Source organism: Asterias amurensis, chromosome 2 (genome assembly GCF_032118995.1).
Source record: "Asterias amurensis chromosome 2, ASM3211899v1".
NCBI lineage: Eukaryota > Metazoa > Echinodermata > Asteroidea > Forcipulatida > Asteriidae > Asterias > Asterias amurensis.
The window spans coordinates 5,062,279-5,085,346 of NC_092649.1; the positions used below are offsets into that span (position 1 = coordinate 5,062,279).

Below are 23,068 nucleotides of genomic sequence, written 5' to 3' on the forward strand. Positions count from 1 at the left end.
GCCCGTTTGCAAGGGGCCTATATATAGTTGATGCACCCCACATCGCCTGTTTGGTTATACTCAAAACAAAAACTGACTCGGCAACGATCATTGGAGAGCTGTTGATTACCCCCCAAAAATGTGGGAAACGGCTCCCTCTGACCATAGAGTACTCTATGCTCTGAAGTAATGTATTTTTTGAGAAAGAGGTATTTCTCACTAAAATAATAAAATACTTCTTGCTGAAACCTTTTATTCCTATCTGAAAGCACACAAATTCGTTCAACCATGGTTCAACAAGGGTGTTTTTTTTTTCTTTCATCGTATCGGAACTTCTATGACCAATTGAGCTCAAATTTTCACAAGTTTGTTATTTTATGCTATGATGGGATGGTGTGTGACCAACGGTTAATACATCGGACTCAGTTCTGTGGTTGCCTGCCATTAAGGACGTGGATTCGCGACCGTTACAAGTTGAGCAAGACACCGATTACTTGCTTCTCATCACTCATGATTGGTGCCTGTAGGGCAGGAGGTTAATAGTTCTTGTGATTGATTTGTGCTACACTTTGTGGCAGTGCATGCTGTTCCCCAACCAGCCAGCCAGGGACCTGATGGAGTGAATGCGGCCCTAATATAACCCGGGGTCGAAGCGCAATGATAATTCTTTATACGACCAAAGCCCGGTTTACTTCCTGCGAATGCCAAAACTGATGCGATTTATTGATGTGAATTTGACGTCACAACTCCTTCGCTGCGATAAAACAGAAAACATAGCGTTCATATTTGCATTGAGCCTTTTTTTTTTGTCCGGCCCTCTATACTTTTATATAGCTCTATGGTCCGGCCCAAATACGCACCAATAATACCCTTTTTAAAATGTCGAATTTCTTACAAAATCCGTAGAACTCGAGAAAGTTGCAACAAGCGAATTTTATGGATTCAGTATTTTGAAGAGGAACTTACTCTTTTTAAATTATGTTCGTTGTTTTTAGTTATAACAGGGAACTTGTTGCCCTTTTTATTGATCTGACAGTAAAATGCCCCCTGCCCTGCCCGCATAATCGAAATATTGAGGGCGCTAATTATTTGTAACGTGGGCTTTGTTATTCAAGTCACGTGGCGTAAGTCCATTGGTTGGTTCAACAAATTCTAAACAAAATGGCAGCGCCCATGTTTTGATTAGAGAAAAGGCCGGTCCGTCGTCTCGTCGTAGGTAGCATTTTGTTTTTACCTCATTGGTAGGATCAGTTGTTGGTATTAACCTACATGTACCTATTCACCGGTGAGTATTGCCAATCAAATAATTGTCTTTTTATATAAAAAAAGGGTTTTCAAAAATCTCTGGAAGCGCCGAGAGTCGGGAGTGCACTTTTCATACCATCATTTTTTGAAGAGCCCGTCATCACTCCTGTTACTACTGTAGCTGTATTTGGACGTCCGCCGTCCGGCCGGCCGGCCGTCTCGCTCGTGTGATGTTGTGGGTCTTTGTTTCGCAACGAATGGCGCGCGTCCGGCAAATCGTTGTGTTGACAATGGTTTATTACCATGGAGGAATAAATCCATGGAGGAATAAATAATTCATTCCTCAGTCCATGATTATGGTTTTAAAACTTTTTAGTTATACCGTGTTTGCTAACTGATTTATTCCTCCATGGTGAAACGTAGCCCCATAAATAGTGCCAAGTTCGTAGGCTATGCTGGATTGGCACAAACCAAGTAATTAAAATTAGGCAATTTTTAAGTTATACAATATTTTTTAAGCATTTGACACCGAGTGACTGACTGCTGACAGTCATGACACCTGACAGTGACAGTCACTAAATATTCCTTCTTGTACTTGTCACTGCTTGTTGTGCATGGTTCATAGTGGTAGAAAAGTTTCACGATTGGTCAGTCCTGCTGGACCCAGTTACTGGGGGGGGGGGGGGCTCCAGTTGTTTCCATTTCCGATCTGGATAAATATTCTCAACGCTCTAATTTGAGCCTTACAAACAAGAAGAGAAGATGATGAAGACATTTTAAAGTAGGATTTGAAACTTTGCATGGTGGAAATAAGATATAGAAGAGTTTGCGGTAACACCATGTAATAAGTGAGTTGGGGTGGTTCTGAAAAGAACCGTTGGATTAACTCGACGTTTCGATCAGTATGCATTTTTATACATTTTTAAGTTTTTGATATAGTGTGGGACTTTGAGGAAAACCTCAGCAGTAAATTAGGAATAGTTTCTATATCACGCCACCACTTTTTTATTTGATGTGAAGAAATAAATAAATTGTATCTAATTTACCTGAATGACATATCCCCCTCTTTTGTAAACATGAGTGAAAAGTACGGAAAGTTGCATGTTATTCCAAGAAACCTGTGAGACTCAAACTCTACATTTGAGCATCATTCTCGTGACCATAAAGGAAGATGTTGAGTTAATAAAACATGAGTCTATGGCCGTGTCCGAATTGGCGACTTCGGCTACAGCTACGGCTAGGGTGCGCGCGTCTGCCTATCCTTCAACACTGACAGACGCGCTGATCTAGCCGTAGCTGTAGCCGAAGTCGCCAATTCGGACACGGTCTATGACCACTGGACTTGTCCTGTCTCAGTTTACTGGCCCAACACTGACACCACTGGCCTTGGGTCAATTTTCCTGTGTAAATGCTCATGAATTATAGCAGAAGTTTCTTGCTAAATGGGATACCTAATATTTAAAATAGTAGAAATCCTTTCTCACAAAGCAAAATATTATTTTATACTATTTAAATTTTTTTATTTTCAGAAGCATCTTGAGCTAGCCAAGCTGTGGATTCTGCCGTGAAACTTTTAAGAAAGAAACAACTGTTTTGCAAGTAAGAGAGGGCATTTGATGTACCACTACCATCCTTCAGACAGCTAGTGGAGTCATATGGACTAGCTTGAGTACTGTGTTCAAACATGGTCTCAATAAACAATCTAACTTTCCATGTAGCTGTCGTCTTTCTACTCCTTGTGGTTGGCAATCTCGCAAGCAAGAAGAAAAATGAGGAAATCAAGAAGAAATGTGAGACGTGTAGGGAACTGGCCAAGTCTTTCAATGAGGTAAGTTGTTGGTGATGTGGCTTTGTAAAGACACTGGACACTATTGGTAATTGTCATAGACCAGTCTTCTAAAATAACAAACCTGTGAAAATTTGAGCTCAATTGGTTGTTTTTGCAGTTTTGCTGTTGTCTCTGTTTGTTTTATTTGTTTGTTTGTTTGTTTGTTTGTTTGTTTGTTTTAATCTAATGTGTGATTGTGATCAAGCATCAAGGTTCCCCATTTAGTGTGCCTGTTCGTGGGTTTCTCTTTTGCACCACAATGTAAACAAAACTAAACTTAACTGTAGCTTCCCTAAAACCCTCTCTATAAACCTTGCTCTTCGGCTTTTTGTTAGATTATATTAATTTGACATGGGCGTTACTTTGACTTGCCTATAGACGATGTGACCTATGTTTACATTTAAAGTGCCCTCTGTTGAAAAAAACACTGTATATATGTACGTCATATTTGGCCGGGCAAAAAGACGCGTAGTCATGGTTAGATTGCATACACTTTCTAGCTGGCTGCCAAAATACAACAGTTTTGCCCGGCGGTATGCGCGCGAATCATGTTAATGGTTTTTGAGTGGCATCAGAGGTCACATCGTCTATAGCTACAATAATCTTGCTGATTTCTTCACAACTGACTGAGTGTATACTTTGACCCTGCAGGGAATGGAGCGTACGGCCCGATACAATTTTGCTGGTGGTGACACGGACTGGCAGGAGAAGAAGTTAGGAAAATATTCCACAAGGTAGTTAAAGGGTTTGGGTACTTTTTGTATGACACAAAACACAAATTCCACAAATTTATATGAAATTACACGATTTGAAGATAATGATGGTAGAAAGCTTCCCTTAAAATCATACTTGTAGAGGTAAAGGAAAGTTCCTAGTGTTGATTCAATTGATTTAGTCCCAAACACAAGATTTCTCTACCGTACAAACCTACACATAAATAACTGTCCGTTCTTTTAGACAGATGGTCTCAAGTTTCTCACCACCAGCAGAAATCACTCGGTTTTAAAACAAATACGTGTAAACCATACTTGATGGCAGATGATAGTTATTGATTATTCGTGGGTGAGCGGAGACAATAAGCAGGCAAAAACTAGGCATTAACAAATCAATAATTAGCTCGAATAATACTGCGCCTTGAAAACCCAGCAGGGTGGATGCGTGCGCATTACAAGTCTTATTATTATTTTATTATTATTATGTAAATCTCAGGGCATACTAAAACTGATGAGTCTGAGTTCTTGTGTTAGAGTAGTACATGTTCAAAACATCATCTCCTGACAATGACTAGAGCTAGCTAGTCGAAACGTTGAGACCAATTAAGAATTCACTCCGCGGTATTGAATTTAATAACGATCCACTTTAAGCTAGTGGTCCCAGCCGATTTTCTACCTTCAGCCCAGGTGTAGTTAAGAAGTAGAACAGATCTTTTCAGAACTGAATTAAGTCTCCCGAGTTCCTTAATTCTACTCCACGGTAGTATTATGGCTACACAGTTACAAAATCTACCTGGCAAGTACAATGTAGGTGTACACACATAGTGTTACTGCAAACCAAATGTTTTTTTTGAGGAAAAGGTCACCGTCCAATTTTTACCAACTTTGAAACAAAAACAACGCATCTCACACCTGTTATTCTTACACATACAACTGTAGTAATTTTGGTACAGGTACACAATGACAATTTCTCATGACATGAAGTGTCTTGCCTGCCAGCATGGCCAGGAATTGACCTGGAATATACAATGATGCACATTGTACAACAATGTGACATTTAAACCTAATGGATGACAAAGGATGTTGTACTTACTGTGTTGCGATAATCTATTCCTAGATGCCAGCTTTTTAAAGGTCAAACAACCAGGTCAAAGGTCACAGTGGCTGAAGCTCAGATAGATTCCTTTCCCGCTGTTAAAAAAAAAAAATGAAAAATTGAAATTATCAGACATTTTTAAAAAACTATTATTAATTTCTTCCAGATTTCATACTGTCATCTGCCAACTTTATGTAGAATGTTGACTGAACTGTGCACTTGAATGACAGAATAAACAAACTTTAAACAATTCACAAAGCAGTCATTTTTTCAAACTTAACCGATGTAATGTACTTTATCTTCACTCAAAGCATAAAAAAGACAAAGCAAATCAGCATTTTTGCAAACTTTACCGACATTGTTTAAGTTATCTTGACTCAAAGAGAGTCAGAAAAAAAGAAGGCTTATAATTTGTCATTATTTGTTTATTGTTTGTTGATGAGACACTCATTTCAGTGTTAAATAAAATACAACAAAAGGACAATAACAGAAAATTAAATACAAAAGCATAAAAGACATTTGAACCTGGAATTGTCGAGGATAACATAAAAATAAGCTAGAAAAAGCGTACTTCCATTCTGGTCATCTCTAAGTTAAAGACACTGGACACTATTGGTAATTGTTAAAGACCAGTCTTCTCATTTCTCACTTGGTGTATCTCAACATATACATAAAATAACAAATCTGTGAAAATTTGAGCTCAATTGATTGTCGGAGTTATGAGATAACTATGAAAGAAACAACATCCTTGTCACACGAAGTTGTGTGCTTTCAGATGCTTGATTTCGAGACCTCAAATTCTAAATCTGAGGTCTCAAAATCAAATTCTTGGAAAATTACTTCTTTCTTGAAAACTACGTCACTTCAGAGGGAGCTGTTTCTCACAATGCTTTATACTATTAACCTCTCCCCATTACTCATTACCAAATATGGTTTTATGCTAATAATTATTTTGAGTAATTACCAATAGTGTCCACTGCCTTTAAAAAATATATAAAAATACATTAAGAAAATACTCAAGAAGACAAGGACACTGTAAAAACATTACTTAGCACTGCTGTACATTCTCTTGATTCAAAGAAAGTAAGCAGACGAGCACAGGCCTGTATGCTGCAAGGGCACCAAGTCATTTTCTCCTACTCAAAGGGCACCTTTATGAGGAAATTGTAAATTTCTTTTGGGTCATTTTAAGGGCACCAAGGCATTGACCATGTTAACCTAAACTTGTATTTGATGCACAGAGAGTGTCATCATGGTTTGTACTGCAATTCATTTGTTGTACCTTATCTTCGTTCATTAATTCATTTATTGGTCACAATGGTTTAAAATGAAATGCTTAGTCCCGTAGTCTGCAAAATTAAAAGGATTCAAAGAGAATTTAAAAAGCATAGTTACCGAAGTCTGTAGTTTTGCCAACATTACGTGTATCTTGTGGCGTAGAGAATGGAACCAAAGTAACCGTTTGCTGTATCTTATCTTGATTGAAAGACAGTAAAGCACACCTGTAGTACATGTAGCAGATTGTGCAATGTTGTGCCTTTGTTAGTCAGTATGCCCTAAGTATGCAGTCAGAGTGGGATCAGATTTGCAGTCACTACTCTCGTGTTCTGCAATCACCTTCATACAAACAGCAATGTGTTCTGAATATTCTAGCGGGGTATTTATTAATTTCCTGTGTTATCATTTTGTATACCATTACCAGTGTTACTGGTACCATCCTACATGTAGATGTCCCAAGTAAAAAAAAAAAAGATTTTTTTTTTTTTGCTGGCATGCAGATTTATTTTGATACTTTATTTTTTGTTTAGATGACCCAACACATTTGAGATTGAGAAGGGTTGTACCGGCCAGTTCAGTTTTATTTTGCTTCTATTGCTTTGCTGTTTTATGTCAGGACTATCAAGGCTCTCCCATGCACAAGGTAGCAGTGGGCCTTTGTTTCGAATTGGGGCTGATTTGCAAATAATAAAGAAAACAAATTATTTCTGGATTTATTTAATAGAGAATAAATAAAAACAACTTAAAACCATTTGAAATGGTCCAGATTACACTTCCAAACCTAAACATGAAGTTTACAAACATTCAGTGTGACCTCTTTCTGTTCAGCATGCTTCGGCCAGACTTGCATAGTTTGGGTCCAGAGTGCCCCACAGTTAAAGACACTGGACACTATTGGTAACTGTCTAAGACCAGTCTTCTCACTGGGTGTATCTCAACATATATAAAATAACAAACCTGTGCAAATTTAAGCTCAATCGGTCATCGAAGTTGCGAGATAAAAATGAAAGAATGCTTGATTTTGAGACCACAATCTGAGGGATATTAAATGGTCAGATAGTAGGAGGGTTGACCTGAATGTCTACTGAGTACACATGTAGTAGATTTACTACATCGTGTCATATTGCAGGCTGGCTTAGTTTGAGTGACATTGAATAGGAGGGCCGACTGTGTACTATATGTAGGTGGTTGTACATCCCACATGATGTTTATTGTAACTTGTTGCCCTTTTTTTTTTAACCAGTGAAACAAGGCTGATTGAAATTGTGGAGCAGTTATGCACCAAAGAAAAACATGAGGTGAGAATCCAAGACAGAAATTGGTTTGCTTCAAAACAGAGTTGGTTTTTCTAACAAAACAGTTGCTGGCATTGTATTTATAAGCGCTTAACATGTATGTAATCCACCATTATATACATTTAACCAGACAAATCTGTGGAAGTTTGAGGTCGATCAGCCATCTGGGCCATGAGAAAATAGTAAAAACCGACTACACATTTTGCAGGATATCGATTATAGAAAATGAATATAACACTCACTGGGCAGTTAAGTCTAAACAGGAAATTAGTTTGACTTATTTCTCATTTTTATAGGAAAAAAAAAAACCAAATTAATATTTCTCATCAAGATACATGTAGTATAACATTTTAGACAGAAATCTTTCAAGGGATGTTGTTCACTATTATCATCATTAGACTTTGTAAGTTTTATGTACATCTGTGATCCTAGACAAGTTTGTTTTCTTCTTATCAGTCCTGTAATGTTCCTTTTTAAAATAGTCCACCCAGTTGAAGTAGTAACCTAACTTAAATCAATATTTACAGTGCAATATGATGCTGGAACTCAACGAAGAAACGATAGAGACATGGTGGACACAACACCAAACGGAGCATCCCGATTTACTTCAATGGTTTTGTATAGATACGCTCAAAAGTGAGTAGCATTCTTCCACCCAGCATTCTCCCTTTAAAGACAGTGGACACTATTGGTAATTGTCAAAGACTAGCCTTCACAGTTGGTGTATCTCAACATATGCATAACATAACTAACCTGTGAAAATTTGAGCTCAATTGGTCATCGAAGTTGCGAGATAATAATGAAAGAACAAAACACCCTTGTCACACGAAGTTCTAAATCTGAGGTCTCGAAATCAAATTCGTGGAAAATTACTTCTTTCTCGGAAACTATAGCACTTCAGACATCAGAGGGAGCCGTTTCTCACAATATTTTATACCATCAGCCTCTCCACATTTCTTGTCACTAAAAAAGGTTTTATGCGAATAATTATTTTGAGTAATTACCAATAGTGTCCACTGCCTTTAATATAGTTGTGTAGTCAAGTATAGATACAAACATTTAAAACACAACTTTGTGCAAAAGGGAATATCAAAACAGGTAGCATGCCCACTAAATGGGGACCCTTGATCACAAAACAGAATAGAACCATGAAACAACAAAAAACAGTACATGTAGCTACGTTTTTTTTCCTGAATGGATTAGAAACAAACAGAACTTGTGTCTTCCGGTTACCCATTTCAATCTGAACTGCATGTATGAGCCTACAAATGTAAAAGGACTAAGCAGAAAAAAAAGTTGTCACTTCCAGATTTTAACCTTCAATAAAACTGTAGCCCAGACCTTGAAGTGGCCTTCAGGCCTTGTATGTCTGGCGACTTTCACCTGCACGGATGCACCAAATGCATCATAGAGCTGCGGCTTCATGCTTCAGTTGTATTGTATTTATCCCAGCTTATGCATAAAATAAACCAACCTGTACAAATTTTGACTCAATGGTCATCAAAGTTGCAAGAAAATAATGAGAAGAAAAACACCCTTGTTTTGTGGAATCATGTGCTTTCAGAAAGACTTCATGTCAGGAGCCTTTTTCAGATTCAAATTTGTGTAAAAAATCACCTCTTTCTCTAACATGTGTCTAAAACTACATTACTTCAAAGGGGGTCGTTTCTAACAATCTTTATGTAATATTTACAGCTCTCCAGCGTTCACTCTTTAACGAATTTAGTCCGAAATATTTGATCATTTATTCATTTTTTCCCCTACTAATTTGCATATTGTTTGTCTAAATTCCTTTTACAGTTTGCTGTCCTGAAAATAGATTTGGTCCAAATTGTGAAGGTAGGGAAAACAAAACTATTACCAGTTATTAATTTCAAAATTATTATTTCACACTAGTTATCTGCAACTGTCCCCAAGTATTTCATCCTGAAACCAATCATTCCTCCCTTAAAGGCACTGTGGTCAATTTTACGAGATACTAAAAACTTAAGGCTATTCCTTAGTTAGGACAGGTACCTTTTCCTAACTCGAGATAAGACTGGTCTTAACTCCTCGTGAAATCCACCCCTGGACACCTTTGGTAATTGTCAAAGACCAGTATTTTCACTTAGTGTATCCCAACAAATGCATAAAATAACAAATCTGTGAAAATTTGGGCTCAATTAGTCATCAGAAGTTGCAAGAAAGTAATGAAAGAATAAAACACCCTTGTTGCACAAATGTGTGTGCTTTCATATGCTTAAGAAAGGCTTCAGGCCTGAAGTCTTTCTCAGGTGCAAAAATGCTTCAGTGAGAAATTACCTCTTTCTCAAAACTACCTTACTTCAAAGGGTAGCATTTCTAACAATGTTAAAGTATAATATCAACAGCTCTCCTTTGCTCCGTACCAAGTAAGTTTTGGTGCTAATACATACATGTATTATGAGTAATTACTGAACGTGTCGAGTGCCTTTGACAGCTTAACCCAGATTGGGCAAGTTAATCAATGCATGCAGGTACTACAACAAGGAGCTTTTCTCATCTTTTATTGATTTCAAACCTTTTTTTAATAGATTGTCTAGGAGGGGTGGAGAGACCATGCAAAAACAATGGAAAGTGCTCGGTAAGTTCACTCCAAATCTGAAACTTTTGTGGGGTTAAGTTTAAGGAAAACTTTAAAGGAACACATTTGCCTTGGATCGAACGAGTTGGTCTATAAAAAGCGTTCGTAATCCTTTGTTGTTAAAAGCATAATATGGTTGGAAAGATGTTGTTAAAGTAGATTACAATGATCTACACAAATATGCCTCGAAATTGCGTGGTGTTCCTTTTACATCACCGACTAACACAGTCGGCCATTTATGGGACACTGGGAGACAAAAATTTGACTCCCATAAATGGCCGACCGTGTTTGTCGACGATGTAAGGAAAACTACGCAATTTTGAGTGATACTTATGTGGATCATTATATTCTACTTTTAAAATATCTTTCTAACCACATGCTTTTTATAACAAACGAATACAAACGCTTTTCAAAGACAAACTTGACTGATCCAAGGCAATGTGTTCCTTTGAGTGATGTAAGCATAACTGTCTGGAATACACAAAAACTGTTTTCAGAAAAAAAGTATTTGAAAAAGTTGTTATTTTTCCCCCAACAAAAATTAGGCTTCGCAATTTTGAAACCTTCCACAACTTATTTGCTGAACAATCAGTTCCTTTTAAAAAACTTTGATATAATCCTGCCTTACTAAAATTGTTGAAATGTTGATTTACAGGGTGGTGGAACACGCGCGGGTACTGGAAAATGTAAATGCAATGGAGGTTACAAAGGAGAACTATGCGACGTTTGTAAAAATGGTTTCTTCACAGAGATGACAAATGAGACCCATACTGTCTGCACAGGTTAGTCTTCAAAAAACTGTTTAGTTCCTTAAAGACACCGGACACTATTGGTAATTGTCAAAGACTAGTCTTCACAGTTGGTGTTTTTCTCAACATGCATAAAATAACATATACACCGATGAGTGTAGCACTGTATACTCAGTACTTTCCCGAGTCCTGTATTAGTATTAGGTTTCCCACAATTTGTAACCTTGCGATGTCATATGTTGAGCGTTGTTTTTAGCTGTTCATGTAACCACACACAGAGAATGTCCATAAATTGCTTGTTACTCCATGTTGTAATCTCAAAAGTCATACTTGTTGCAATTTTTTAGGATGTGATGAATCATGTGCCTCAACATGTACCCATGGGGGACCTACTGGATGCAAGAAATGCAAAGGAGGATACAACCTGGTGGAGGAGAAGGGCTGTCAAGGTAATTACTCACTCAGCACTGGCAACTGATGTCTTAGGCTATCTTTGAAAAACTGTATGAGATTTGGATATTTTTTTCCTTCTGACCTTCGTGTCTCTGACCGTTCAATATCGTCACACGGTTGTGAATTTAAGGAATAAAAGTGTAGAGACGAGTGCCTTTGAAACCGGCGGGGTCTGGGCCGTGCAAGGTTTTAAACTGCCTATTAAGAATGAGTCACTTCTTTTTAATTCCCATTCATAAATACCTCAGACAGTTTTGCTATTTCTATTGGCGGAGAGCGCGTCATGTGGGAGTATTTAAACTGTTGATTGTAACCAGCTGAAGCGGTTAATAACCTGTTGTTTTTGGATACTACACGCTAGTCTGGATGCCGGCGCTGTTGTTACATGAGTTGGCTGGCTGTGTATGAAAGGAAAACGAAAAACGTCTTGCACCAAGACTATACACGCATGAATGCATATCCGAAAACTGTCTCGAATGTACACGTACAGAGCTCAATGACGTCGGAAAACGGATAGAGTTTCTTATTTCATTGCGCCCTTTAACCAAAAAGGCATTTATGAATGATGGGAATGAAAGGGTAGTGACTCGTTCTTAAACTGCCGTTTAAAAACCTTGCAGGGTCGTGGCCGTGTGATAAAGGCCCTCGCCTTTGGCTCGGGCCTTTATCACACACCAACGACCCTGCCGGTTTTAAACGGCTGTGTTAGAACTCGTCGCTACCCTTATGTTCCCTTATTTAAACACCCCAACTGACGCGCTCTCCACCAATAGGAATAGCGAAACTGTCTGAGGTATTTATGAAGATAGATTCGCTATACCAGTTTGCAGCATTATATGAGGTGGTGATTGCTTCTACACAGTACACAGTCAACTACAGTACAACAGTCACATTTGACAGATCAATTTTCTTTTCTTGGGGATTGTCAGACATTGTCTGCCACAAAATAACTCGTGTGCTACAAATAAAGTGTCCCTAGCCTGTACTGTAGTTGGTTGCCCCACAAGGTGTCTGCAAAAGTTGCCTCGTGTGTCAAGTTCGTCTGATTTATTTTTTGTATACAGATATAGACGAGTGTAACCAGGACCATCCACCCTGTGAGTCCAGCCAATTCTGTGACAACTCCCCTGGTTCTTTCAAGTGTGTGGAGTGCCACATGGCGTGCGAGACTTGTATAGGCAAGGGGCCGGAGAGCTGCGTGAAATGCAAATCAGGTTTCATAATGGAGGAGACAACATGCAAAGGTAAGTTTCAACTTGTGATTGGGGAAGTGCTCCTGTCTGTTGAATAAGCCATTTGGGAGTTAGATTTGAATCATGTCTGTATAGTGATTTCTTAGGCACAAGGTACAGCTTAAAGGCAGTGGACGCTATCGGTAATTACTCAAAATAATTATTATCATAAAACCTTTCTTGACCACGAGTAATGGGGAGAGGTCTATAGTATAAAACATTGTGAGAAACAGCTCCCTCTGAAATAACGTAGTTTTTGAGAAAGAAGTATTTTTCATGAATTTGATTTTGAGACCTTAGATTTTTGAATTTGTGGTCTCGAAATCAAGCATCTGAAAGCACACAACTTCGTGCGACATGGGTGTTTTTTCTTTCATTCGTATCTTGCAATTTCGACGACCAAAGCTCAAATTTGCACAGGTTTGTTATTTTATGTATATGTTGAGATACACCAAGTGAGAAGACTAATCTTTGACAATTACCAATAGTGTCCAGTGTCTGTAACATAGAAACTGATTGTCTGAGGAACTCGACACCCTGAAGAAATCATCAGACTATAGAGGCAGTTTCTATGTCAAATGGGGCGGGGCAAGCTTTTTTACAGCCACCTCATGAAAACCATGGTATTACATGTATTGTGCCATGACATCCATTCAAAATTGAGTCTGGGTGCTCATCGTCTCTTACAAGCAAAAGCTTGCCCAAATCAAAAAAATTATGAAAGAAAAACACGGAGTCACTTGTCACACAAAGTTGTTTGCTTTCAGATGCTTGATTTTGAGACCTCAAATTCTGAATATGAGGTCTTGAAATCAAATTCGTGTAAAATTACTTCTCTCTCGAAAGCTACGTTGCTTCAGAGGGAGGCGTTTTTCACAATGTTTTATACTATCAACAGCTCACCGTTACTTGTTACAAATTAAGGTTTTATGCTATTGACCTATTGCTTTATTTTTTATTTGTCTTGTACTTTTGTTTATCTTAGATATTAATGAGTGCGACACCGACGAGACATGTAAGAAGGATCACATGTTCTGTAAAAACGTTCCCGGCAGTTTTATGTGCGAGTGCGAGGACGGTTACTTGCAGGGCACGGACGGCTGTGTCGAGAAAGCTTTATGTAAGTCAACTTTTCAAGTTTCTGTTGTCCTTGGACCGAAATGCGCAAGGGAAAAAGATAAACATTAAGAATTATCTGAAGTGAAAACAACTGGGCCCAATTTCTTAGCCCTGCTAAGTAACCACGAATGGTTGTGAACGGTTTCATGTAAGTACAATAATGTGCCTAGGTAAGCCTAGTTACTGGATTCATGGGGTGCCCCAATTCGACCAGCATAAATGCGTGATGCACGCTCATAACAAAAATAATGTTCATTCTCCACGGTGCAATTCTTAGATGAAGATAGTTGATTCCTGTTTCAGGCATGCAACTTTTCCTTGGATCAGCTGATTTCCTCTTTTTTTATTCTCAGTTTTGCCATTAAAAACTGAAGAATACTATACAAAGTTATTTAAACTTTGTAATGTCCTCTTTTTTTTTTAAAGTTACAGTTGCTGTTTATACTCATAATCTCTCTTTTCTTTTTCCCCTCATTTTAAAACAGTGGACGGAAAAGACCATCTGCTTGAGCCAACCCTGGGCCTTAAAGGTGAAATTCTTCTCTATCTTCTCTATTTTTTTATATTTATTGGTTCAGTGCTGGCCTCTAGAGGGAGCCCTATAATGGCCGTCATCTTCGGCCTTGGTTTTGGGGTGTGGTACATGTTGAGAATGTTTGCACTAGACGCAGAGAGTACGAGTTGAGACTTTGAACAGAAGAGGAAGGATACAAGTCAAATTATGCAAGGTTTTTAAAATTTATTATGGGTGGTTAAAAAAAATTAAAAATCCTTGAACGCCTCAAATAAAATATTACCAGGGTTAGGTTTAATTTTGTTTATGTGTTTGAATTTTCCTGGGGACATGGGAGCAGTATCCAAAACTTTGGTGTTGACTAAATTGTTTGAATCTTCACGTTAGTTATGAAAACTCTGAGGTATTGCAACTGTTAACATGGTTAAAGGCTCGGTCACACAAGCCCCGATAACGAGAACGAAAACGAGAACAATAAAAATGCATGCCCTTGATTGGTTGAATTGCTCCTTGCAGAATACGCCCATGCTTGTCAACCAATCGAGGGCGTGCATTTTTGTCTTTGTCGTTTTCGTTGTCATTATCGGAGCCTGTGTGACCTGGCCATACAGAAAAGCTTGGCAACATTTCATTGAACACACTTCAACTTGTGCAAACTCATTTGATGGCAAATTTACGTTCATACCAAACATAGACAAGCGATATTTCAAATATTGCCATTTATGAGATGAGAGGCTGTCGGATTGATTTACAAAAGGTGAGCCTTGCCTGCAAAAAGAGAAACTTTGAAACTGTTTTACTGCATATTTTGTGGGGGCAGGTCTTCCACAGTAATGTATCTTCTTAGTTTTCTTCTGCAAAAACAAAACAAAAAGCAATGCAAAGTTCAAAAACACCTGCAAAAGTTACCAATTTGCCCCCATTTTTAAAACTTACCTAGGTCCTAATTCACCTAATTCGGCACTTAACCAAAAATCCATAAAGTGTGGTGCTAAGCAGATGATTGTTACGGCCATCACAAGTGGCAAGTCATGTGTATTGGTTTGGACTGGTCTTTTGCTGTTGAAGGCTGAGCAGAAACAAATTGTGAATAACACTTTTCTTCTGTAAAGCTCTGCAAAAGGTTGCCCTTTTTTAAAAGTCCAATAAGAAAAATCGGGGGGGGGGGGGAATTGCAACCTGTACATATTATTACATTAATTGAGTGTGTGTGACACCCTTTTTTTGTTCTGAAAACATACTTTTGTGTGATTATTTATTATCTTGTTATTATACATTCTGTGCATTTCCACCATTATGTCAATTTAACCTTCCATTGTATTTATTTTGTGCCTCGGAATTGTTGACATGAATTGTTTTCCTATCAATGAAATCCTGCTTGACAGTAAGAGGGAATTATGGTTGCAATATACATAAATTCTGGCCTTTTGTGAGGATATTAGACAGTTTTTATAGGACATGGAGTACTCGTAGCCGTTGGTGTTTGTACATTTTAAAAACTTATTGCATTCTGTATTCATCGGTATCAGGGGTTTGGTTTTGAAATATTTATACATAATCACATTGTGTGGGAAATCAGAAAATGTTTTAATATGAATATCCGATAATCAAATTTCGTAAATATAAGATTGACCATGAGTTATAATTCTTGTAGTTTGGTTTAAACTTAGTTAACCCTCCTACTCTTAGACACTTCACTCTTTGTTTGGTGTGAAAGAATCATGTTTTATCCTAAAAAAATCAGAAACTATACATCCTTTCTAACCCTAGTGCGTTTACATTGAATTACTTGGGTCATTAAACTTAGTGGATGAGCAGTTAATTTGCCTGGGGCAGTCAGCAGCCTTTATGGTTTGTGCATGATCCAATCAACTGCTTGGAAAAGGAATTACATAGAGATAACAGGTGTGAGTTGTCAGATGAAAAGGATGTTTTTATTCCAGTCTCTTTCTTTGACGGAGCTTTCCGGTAATGTTGTCAAGAGTAGGAGGGATAAAGAAGGCTGTTGAGGGTTTGCCCTTACAAATTTTAATTGACTGACCAGCGGGACCAGTTAGCTTGTCCTTCAGCTTTTTCACTTGTCAATATTTCAAATGAAATAGGAATGATTTTTGACACTGAACTAGGCAGCCGGACTACTTAGAGTAAACTGTAATATTCCTATTCCTCATGTGTTTTAACTGGCATTTTGCAAGCAGTCACTGTTAAAGGCACTGGACACTATTGGTGATTACTCAAAATAATTATTAGCATAAAACCTCACTTGGTAACGAGTAAAGTGGAGAGGTTGATAGTAAAAAAACATTGTGAGAAACAGCTCCCTCTGAAGTGACGTAGTTTTCGAGAAAGAAGTAAATTTCCACAAATTGATTACTAGACCTCAGATTTAGAATTTGAGGTCTCGAAATCAACCATCTAAACGCACACAACTTCGTGTGACAAGGGTGTTTTTTCTTTCATTAATATCTCGCACTTGAGCTAAAATTTTCACAGCTGAGAAGACTGATCTTTGACAATTACCAAAGGTGTCCACTGTCTTTAAAGGCAATGGACATTAATGGTGATTACTCAAAATAATTGTTAGCATAAAAACTGACTTGGTAACGAGCAATGGACAAATGATGGAGAGCTGTTGATAGTTACAAAATATTGTGAGAATTGGCTCCCTCTGAAGTAACGTAGGTTTTGAGAAAAAAGTAACTTCTCACTTACATTTTGAGTTGTACAAGAGACCTCAGGTGAGGTCTCGAAATCAAGGCATCTGAAATCACACAACTTGTGCCACAAGGTTTTTTTTCTACCATTATTCTCTCGTAACTTCGACGACCAATTGAGTAAAGAAAATCACAGATTGTTAATGTTATGTTCATGTTGGGATACACCAAGTGAGAGTACTGGTCTTTGACAATTACCAAAGGTGTCCAGTGCCTTTAAGGGGAGCACTTGTTATACATATATGCATACATGTACATACATACACGTTATACATGTACATACATACATACATACGTACATACATACGTACATACATACATACATACATACATACACATGTACGTACAACAGAGCACTTGTTAATGAAGACATATGCCACAGGGTGGAAAGGGCCAAACAAATATACACTTTATTGTAGTGTTTTTTAAAGTATTTATTCCTCATATTTATGAAAAATCATGTTCATTAATCTTAGCTCCCTTGAGTGTTTTGTTATAATCCCTCCTCACTGGAACAAAATCCAGCACAATATGGTACATGTAAAGGCAACACCCAAACGGTTGAACTTTGATTATGGTGGTATGCCTGATCCCATGATCAATGTACTACATGTAGTTCAGTCCTCAGTCCAACACCATTCAGTAGCTCAACACCTAAAATGTTGGACTCTGATTATGGTGGTATGCCTGATCCCATGTAAAGCATGATCAGTTTACTAGTGCAGTCCTCAGTCCAACACCATTCAGTAACTCAACACCATTCAGTAACTCAACACCATTCAGTAACTCAACACCCAAACTGTTGGACTCTGATTATGGTGGTATGCTTGATCCCATGTAAAGCATGATCAGTTTACAAGTGCAGTCCTCAGTCCAACACCATTCAGTAACTCAACACCCAAAACTTATGGACTCTGATTATGATGGTAAGCTTGAGTAATACCACGTGAAGCATCTGTTTACTAGTGTAATCCTCAGTCCAACATGTACGTCTGCCTGTTTAAAGCCCATAATGAAAATCGTAATTTCAAAGTAACTGATGAAGCTCAAGCCAGAGGACAAGCCAAAGTTGTGTTTTTAAAACGTGTTAACCCCTTTTGAAATAGGACCCTTATTGGTTTATTACAATGGGTGCGTTCGTTAAGCTTCCCTGGGTCGACCCCGGTCTGCCCCCCCCCCCCCCCCCTGCGTTCGAATAGCTTTGACGTCATTCCAGGGGCTCACCCGGGTCGGCCCCTAGTGCCTGACGTTACCACGAGAGGGCGGGGGTGATCGTTCGATTAGCTCTTGTCAGGGGCTCACCCGAGTGAGCATTGCGGGGTTGACCCAGGGAAGCTAATCGAGCGCACCCAATACATGTGTTTTTTAGTAGCTGATGAAGTGATGTGGCCCCTCAACATTTTACTTTACTGAGAAATTTGAAAAAAGTTAATATGAAGAGAAAAAAAACCGCTACATGTAATAAATCTTTTCATGCAGTCATCCTAATGAGTCAACTTTTCTTGCTTCTGTCTTTTGATACATAATTGGTTACCATGGTGATGATACAACTGTCAACGAGAAATGTGTATCTCCATAACAGGTCTGGAATTACATGCATAGGCAATAAATGCCGTGGCTTCCGTTGCCCCCTGCTCTGTGCCCCTTTCAAAAATTTCCCTATGGCTTTAAGATTTTCCAATGGAAGTGCCTTTTGCAAAATGAAAATGGCATTGCCCTTTCAAGGATGAAAATCCAGGCCTGTCATAATTGTTTAAAGGCACTGGACACTATTGGTAATTACTCAAAATAATTGATAGCATAACAAATTACTTGGTAACAAACAATGGAGAGCTGTTGATAGTACACAACATTGTGAGAAACGGCGTCATCTGAAGTAACATAGTTTTCGAGATAGAAGTAATTTTTCAGGAATTTGATTTTGAGACCTCAGAATCAGATTTTAAGGTCTCGTAATCAAACATCTGTCAAAAGCACACAACTTCGTGTGACAAGGGTGTTTTTTCTTTCATTATTATCTTGTAACTTCGACGACCAATCGAGCTCAAACTTTCACAGGTTTGTTATTTTATGCATATGTTGAGATACAGCACGTGGGAAGACTGGTCTTTGACAATTACCAATCGTGTCCATGTGTCTTTAAAAAACAAACAATGGAATTATGTAAGAGTAACAAATTGGGGAAATGTTGTGTTGGGTGAAAGTTTATCAACATCAGTGAATCTTGAATTTCTCCCTGTAAGGTGAAAGGTCAGAGTGGCTCTTCAAACATGTTTGCCTAAGCATAGACAAATCTTGCTTAGCAGAAACTGGTTGGTCAAAACACCATATAATTTACATTGCATATAACTGGTTCCCTGCCAATCTTTGCTGAGCAGTTACAATTTGTTAAGCACCTTTTTCCCTTGAAGCAAGTTTGACCCAAGTGCGGTTACAGCCCAATTTCATTCAGTTTTACAGAAAAACCTGCTTAGTAGACTTGTTGATTTACATTAGCTAGCAGATTGTGAACCACTCACATTTCAACACAAGAGTTATTCACTACCGGTAAAGGGTTTTATGCGCTAAGCAAATAAAGTGTGCGTATCCAAGAAGACAACCTTGAAGTACTTGTCAGTTTGGAGATTATGTCCCGGCAACCAAGAACGAAGACGTGTGGTGAGAACTTTTAAGATGGAGCAACTGTGAGATGTAATAATGGCTGAGAGTTCATCTTGGTGCTATTTGATGTCCTTGGCAACCTCCATCATGTAATCTATTTCACTTATTGTGTGATTGTGGGTTTTGAGTTGTGTAAACTTTGTGAATTGCATGTGTTGTAATGGAATATACGGTACCGCATTTTGATGTTCCAATTATGTGGCATGAGTGTGTTTTTCACTGATGACTTTAGTTTATTGTAAACTATTTGCATTTTTTATTTATTTAATCTAAACTGGTTTTTGGGGTTGAACAAAGACTTGACTAGAGTGGGATTAAAACCAACGACCTCCGGAGTAACGTGCCAGCGCTAATCTAAACTGCTCACAAAAAGTTAGTAACATAATCTTTATTATTTATTACTCTCTTTGTATATGTTATATTATCAATGCAAACCTGAAGTGTTCCTTTTTCAAATGATACCACATTTTGCAATGATTACATGTTGCTGAGTTTGGCTAAATGAATGACAACGAGGCAAGGTCACAATTTAAATGTGCACAAATTACCATTATCTATGCTGAACAGTCGGTAGGTAATGATCAATGTTCAAACCGGTCAAGCTTCAGAACCATGAATAGTTTACACACACATTTGCACCAGTGAGCACACTAGTCCTCATTTCTTGAAGAAAAAAAACCTGCTTGGGTATTTACTGAACTTCTTGTCTCAATGAAGTGCATTAAGATCAGTAAGTTGCCTCGCTTGTTTTAATTACAGTGTCAACCTGGTTGTTCACACAGTAACACAGAATGCACATTTGATTTGTGACTTTGCCTCATTCTCATGTGGCCAAGTCAAGCAACATGTAATCACTGCAAATGGGATACCATCTTAAAGAGGGACACTTCAGCTTTGCATTGGTAATACAACATATACAAGGAGAGTAATTACTAATAAAGTTACACTTGATTGAAAAATTCCTAAATTTGTGTGAGCAGTTTATGTGTTTTGATTTTGTCCTTTACAAAATTAACTACTGTGTTATTGTCATTCATCAGTTACATGAACATCTCCCTGTTTTATTGTCAATGTCTACGTTGAAACCGGTGTTACTAAAATAATTATAGCGACAAATTTGTTTCACTTGTCATTGTTATTTGTGGTACATACACCCTTTTATACTTGCATGAAATTCATGTGTCCCTGTATGCGTGTCAATGTATTGGCAAAGAAAGGGGAACCAGTTTCAGCAATGTTAATCACAATATAGGGTTTTTGGCAGGTATCTTGCTCTGGTGAACAATATTTTTCTTTGCTTGGTTGTTTGAAAGATACACACAAAAATATAGTCCCATTTCTTATTTTTGCTTACATTTAGTGTACATATATATTTTTTTTAATGGGGGAAGGTGCTTTGTTCGATCTTTGAACAAAGCAACAACTAAACTATTGACCAAACCTTAATTTGTTGTGCTGCCCCTCCTTTTGCAGATGGTGACGCTTCACCCGATGAGGAAAAACAAAAGGAAGCGGATCGTTCCACTACCATTGGAGGGGAGGCTGGAAATATCAGTGACGAATCGCAAATAATAACGCAGACCGATGAAAGTAACGGTTCGGAAAATGTTCAAATGAGAAAAGATTCGGACGTTTCTGGCGGGAAGGTTTTTGAGGAGGAACCAGTACGAGAGGAATTATGATAGTGGATAAGTGCGATTTCTCACACTTTATAAAAAAAACCAAATTAATATTTATATGAGGTATGTTCATTTTCTGTTTTATTTCTATAGCAAAAAGGTCACAATTATTAACAATTAAAAAAGTCTACTTGTGATTTTTATATGGCTTTTTCTAAGGCACTTAAAATGTTGGTAATTTTTATAAACTTTTTTTCCCCATGTTTATTGAGCCCCTTTTCAGTTAAAATTGTTGTATACATTTGGTATTGGAACCCGCTCTGTGTTGTTCCAATCCTATTTAGTTGTAGATATATATCATTAAGCTACCTGTGAAAATTTCGCTTTAAAAGGTGGTAGCGTTTTTGAGATTTTGCCGAATGCCCTTAGTGGCTATCTCCCCACACAGGCAAAATAATCTGCAACCGTAATACACGATCTGAGAAACGTTACTGTCAGTACTTCTCCTCAGGTTTAAATAAGGGATGAAAAGGGACATCTCTTTCCATAACCCCAGTACTCGGAAGTGAAAATGCATTAAGTTGTCTAAAGCTGCTTAATGGGAACGTTTGGTTATTATCAAAGACCAGTCTTCTCGCTAGGTGTATCCCACCATAAGCATAAAATAACAAACCTGTGAAAATGCGAGCTAAATTAACTAATCATCGAAGTTGCGAGAAAATGATGAGAGAGAAAAAACACCCTTGTTGGACGAATTTGTGTGCTTTCAGATAGGAATAAACGTCTTCTGACTGGAAGTCTTTGATTATTTTAGTGAGAAATTACCTCTTTCTCACAATCTATGCTACTTCAGAGGGAGCCGTTTCTCACAAGGTTTTTACTATCAATAGCTCTCCAATGCTCGTTAACAAGTAAGTTTTTAAGTTAATGTTAATTAGAGTGTCACTGAGAACAAGTTGTTTTATTCCAAAACTATTGATGACTTATCCATTGTTGTTATGGTGGCTTCTTATAAAAAGCGTTCATATCAGTCACTCAGTGACTGACTCTCAGTGCACTGTGAACATTCAGTATAAGGCATTTTGAAGCTTGGACTAATGATGGCAATTCCTCTATATAGCACCATGTAACGGTTTACACGGTTCTGTGGCGCAATATGCAGCGTGCCAAACCAGGAACACTGGGGTGAACCCCTTCCCTTTTTGAAAATTAGTGCACTTAGTTCTTCAACACAACCACCACATCCCATCCGAGGGACGAAGCAATCATTGCATAAGACCCATGGACATTATTACTGGTATTTGTCAAAGACCAGTGTTCTCACTTGGTGTATTTGAGCTCAATTGGTCGTCGAAGTTGCGAGATAATAATGAAAGAAAATACACCCTTGTCACAAGTTGTGTGCTTGATTTCGAGACCTCCCGATCATATTATTCTAAATCGGAGGTCTGGAAATCAATTTTGTGGAAAATTACTTCTTTCTCGAAAACTATGTTACTTCAGAGGGAGCCGTTTCTTTCAATGTTTACAAAGTAGGGTTTCATGCTAAAATAATTATTTTGAGTAATTACCACTCAAAAGTGTCCACTGCTTTTAAAAGTGTCTTGCTAAAGTACACAAGTGTCATGACCGGGACTCGAATCCACACAGTGCTCATTAGATTCGTCAGAGCTCTTAAAGTCATTGGACACCTTCGGTAAACAGTAGTGTGTATCACAACTATACAATTACAAACCTGTGAAAATTTAGGGTCAATTGGTCATCGGAGTCGGGAGAAAAATACGGGAAAACCCACCTTTATTCCGCACGTTTCGCCGTGTCATGGATCTGTTAACCCTGTAAGTTATTTGTAAATCTGTGAACTTTTAATTATTTTTCTGTTCAAAAAGTGTCCAATGGCTTTAACGATTCACAAAAGTACTTTGTAATGGTTGAACAAGGAAATAAAATAAAACAGAACAAAACGAAGGA

General features: G+C 38.0%; 1 protein-coding gene across 2 annotated transcripts; it reads left to right on the forward strand.

Moving 5' to 3' along the window:
• The first annotated feature begins 1,128 nt into the window (after nt 1–1,128).
• Nucleotides 1,129–23,068, forward strand: LOC139951323 (cysteine-rich with EGF-like domain protein 2). 2 transcript variants are annotated; one of them, XM_071950171.1, is made up of 13 exons: nt 1,129–1,264; nt 2,754–3,052; nt 3,704–3,786; nt 7,383–7,437; nt 7,962–8,070; nt 9,235–9,273; nt 9,987–10,036; nt 10,692–10,818; nt 11,133–11,234; nt 12,303–12,482; nt 13,456–13,590; nt 14,075–14,119; nt 20,952–23,068. In XM_071950171.1, exons 2-13 carry the CDS (start codon nt 2,909–2,911, stop codon nt 21,158–21,160), a joined length of 1,278 nt encoding a protein of 425 aa, XP_071806272.1. In that variant the 5' UTR covers nt 1,129–1,264; nt 2,754–2,908; the 3' UTR covers nt 21,161–23,068. The 2 variants fall into 2 exon arrangements, with proteins under 2 accessions (XP_071806272.1, XP_071806281.1); XM_071950180.1 differs by having other exon boundaries at nt 1,136–1,264; nt 2,757–3,052.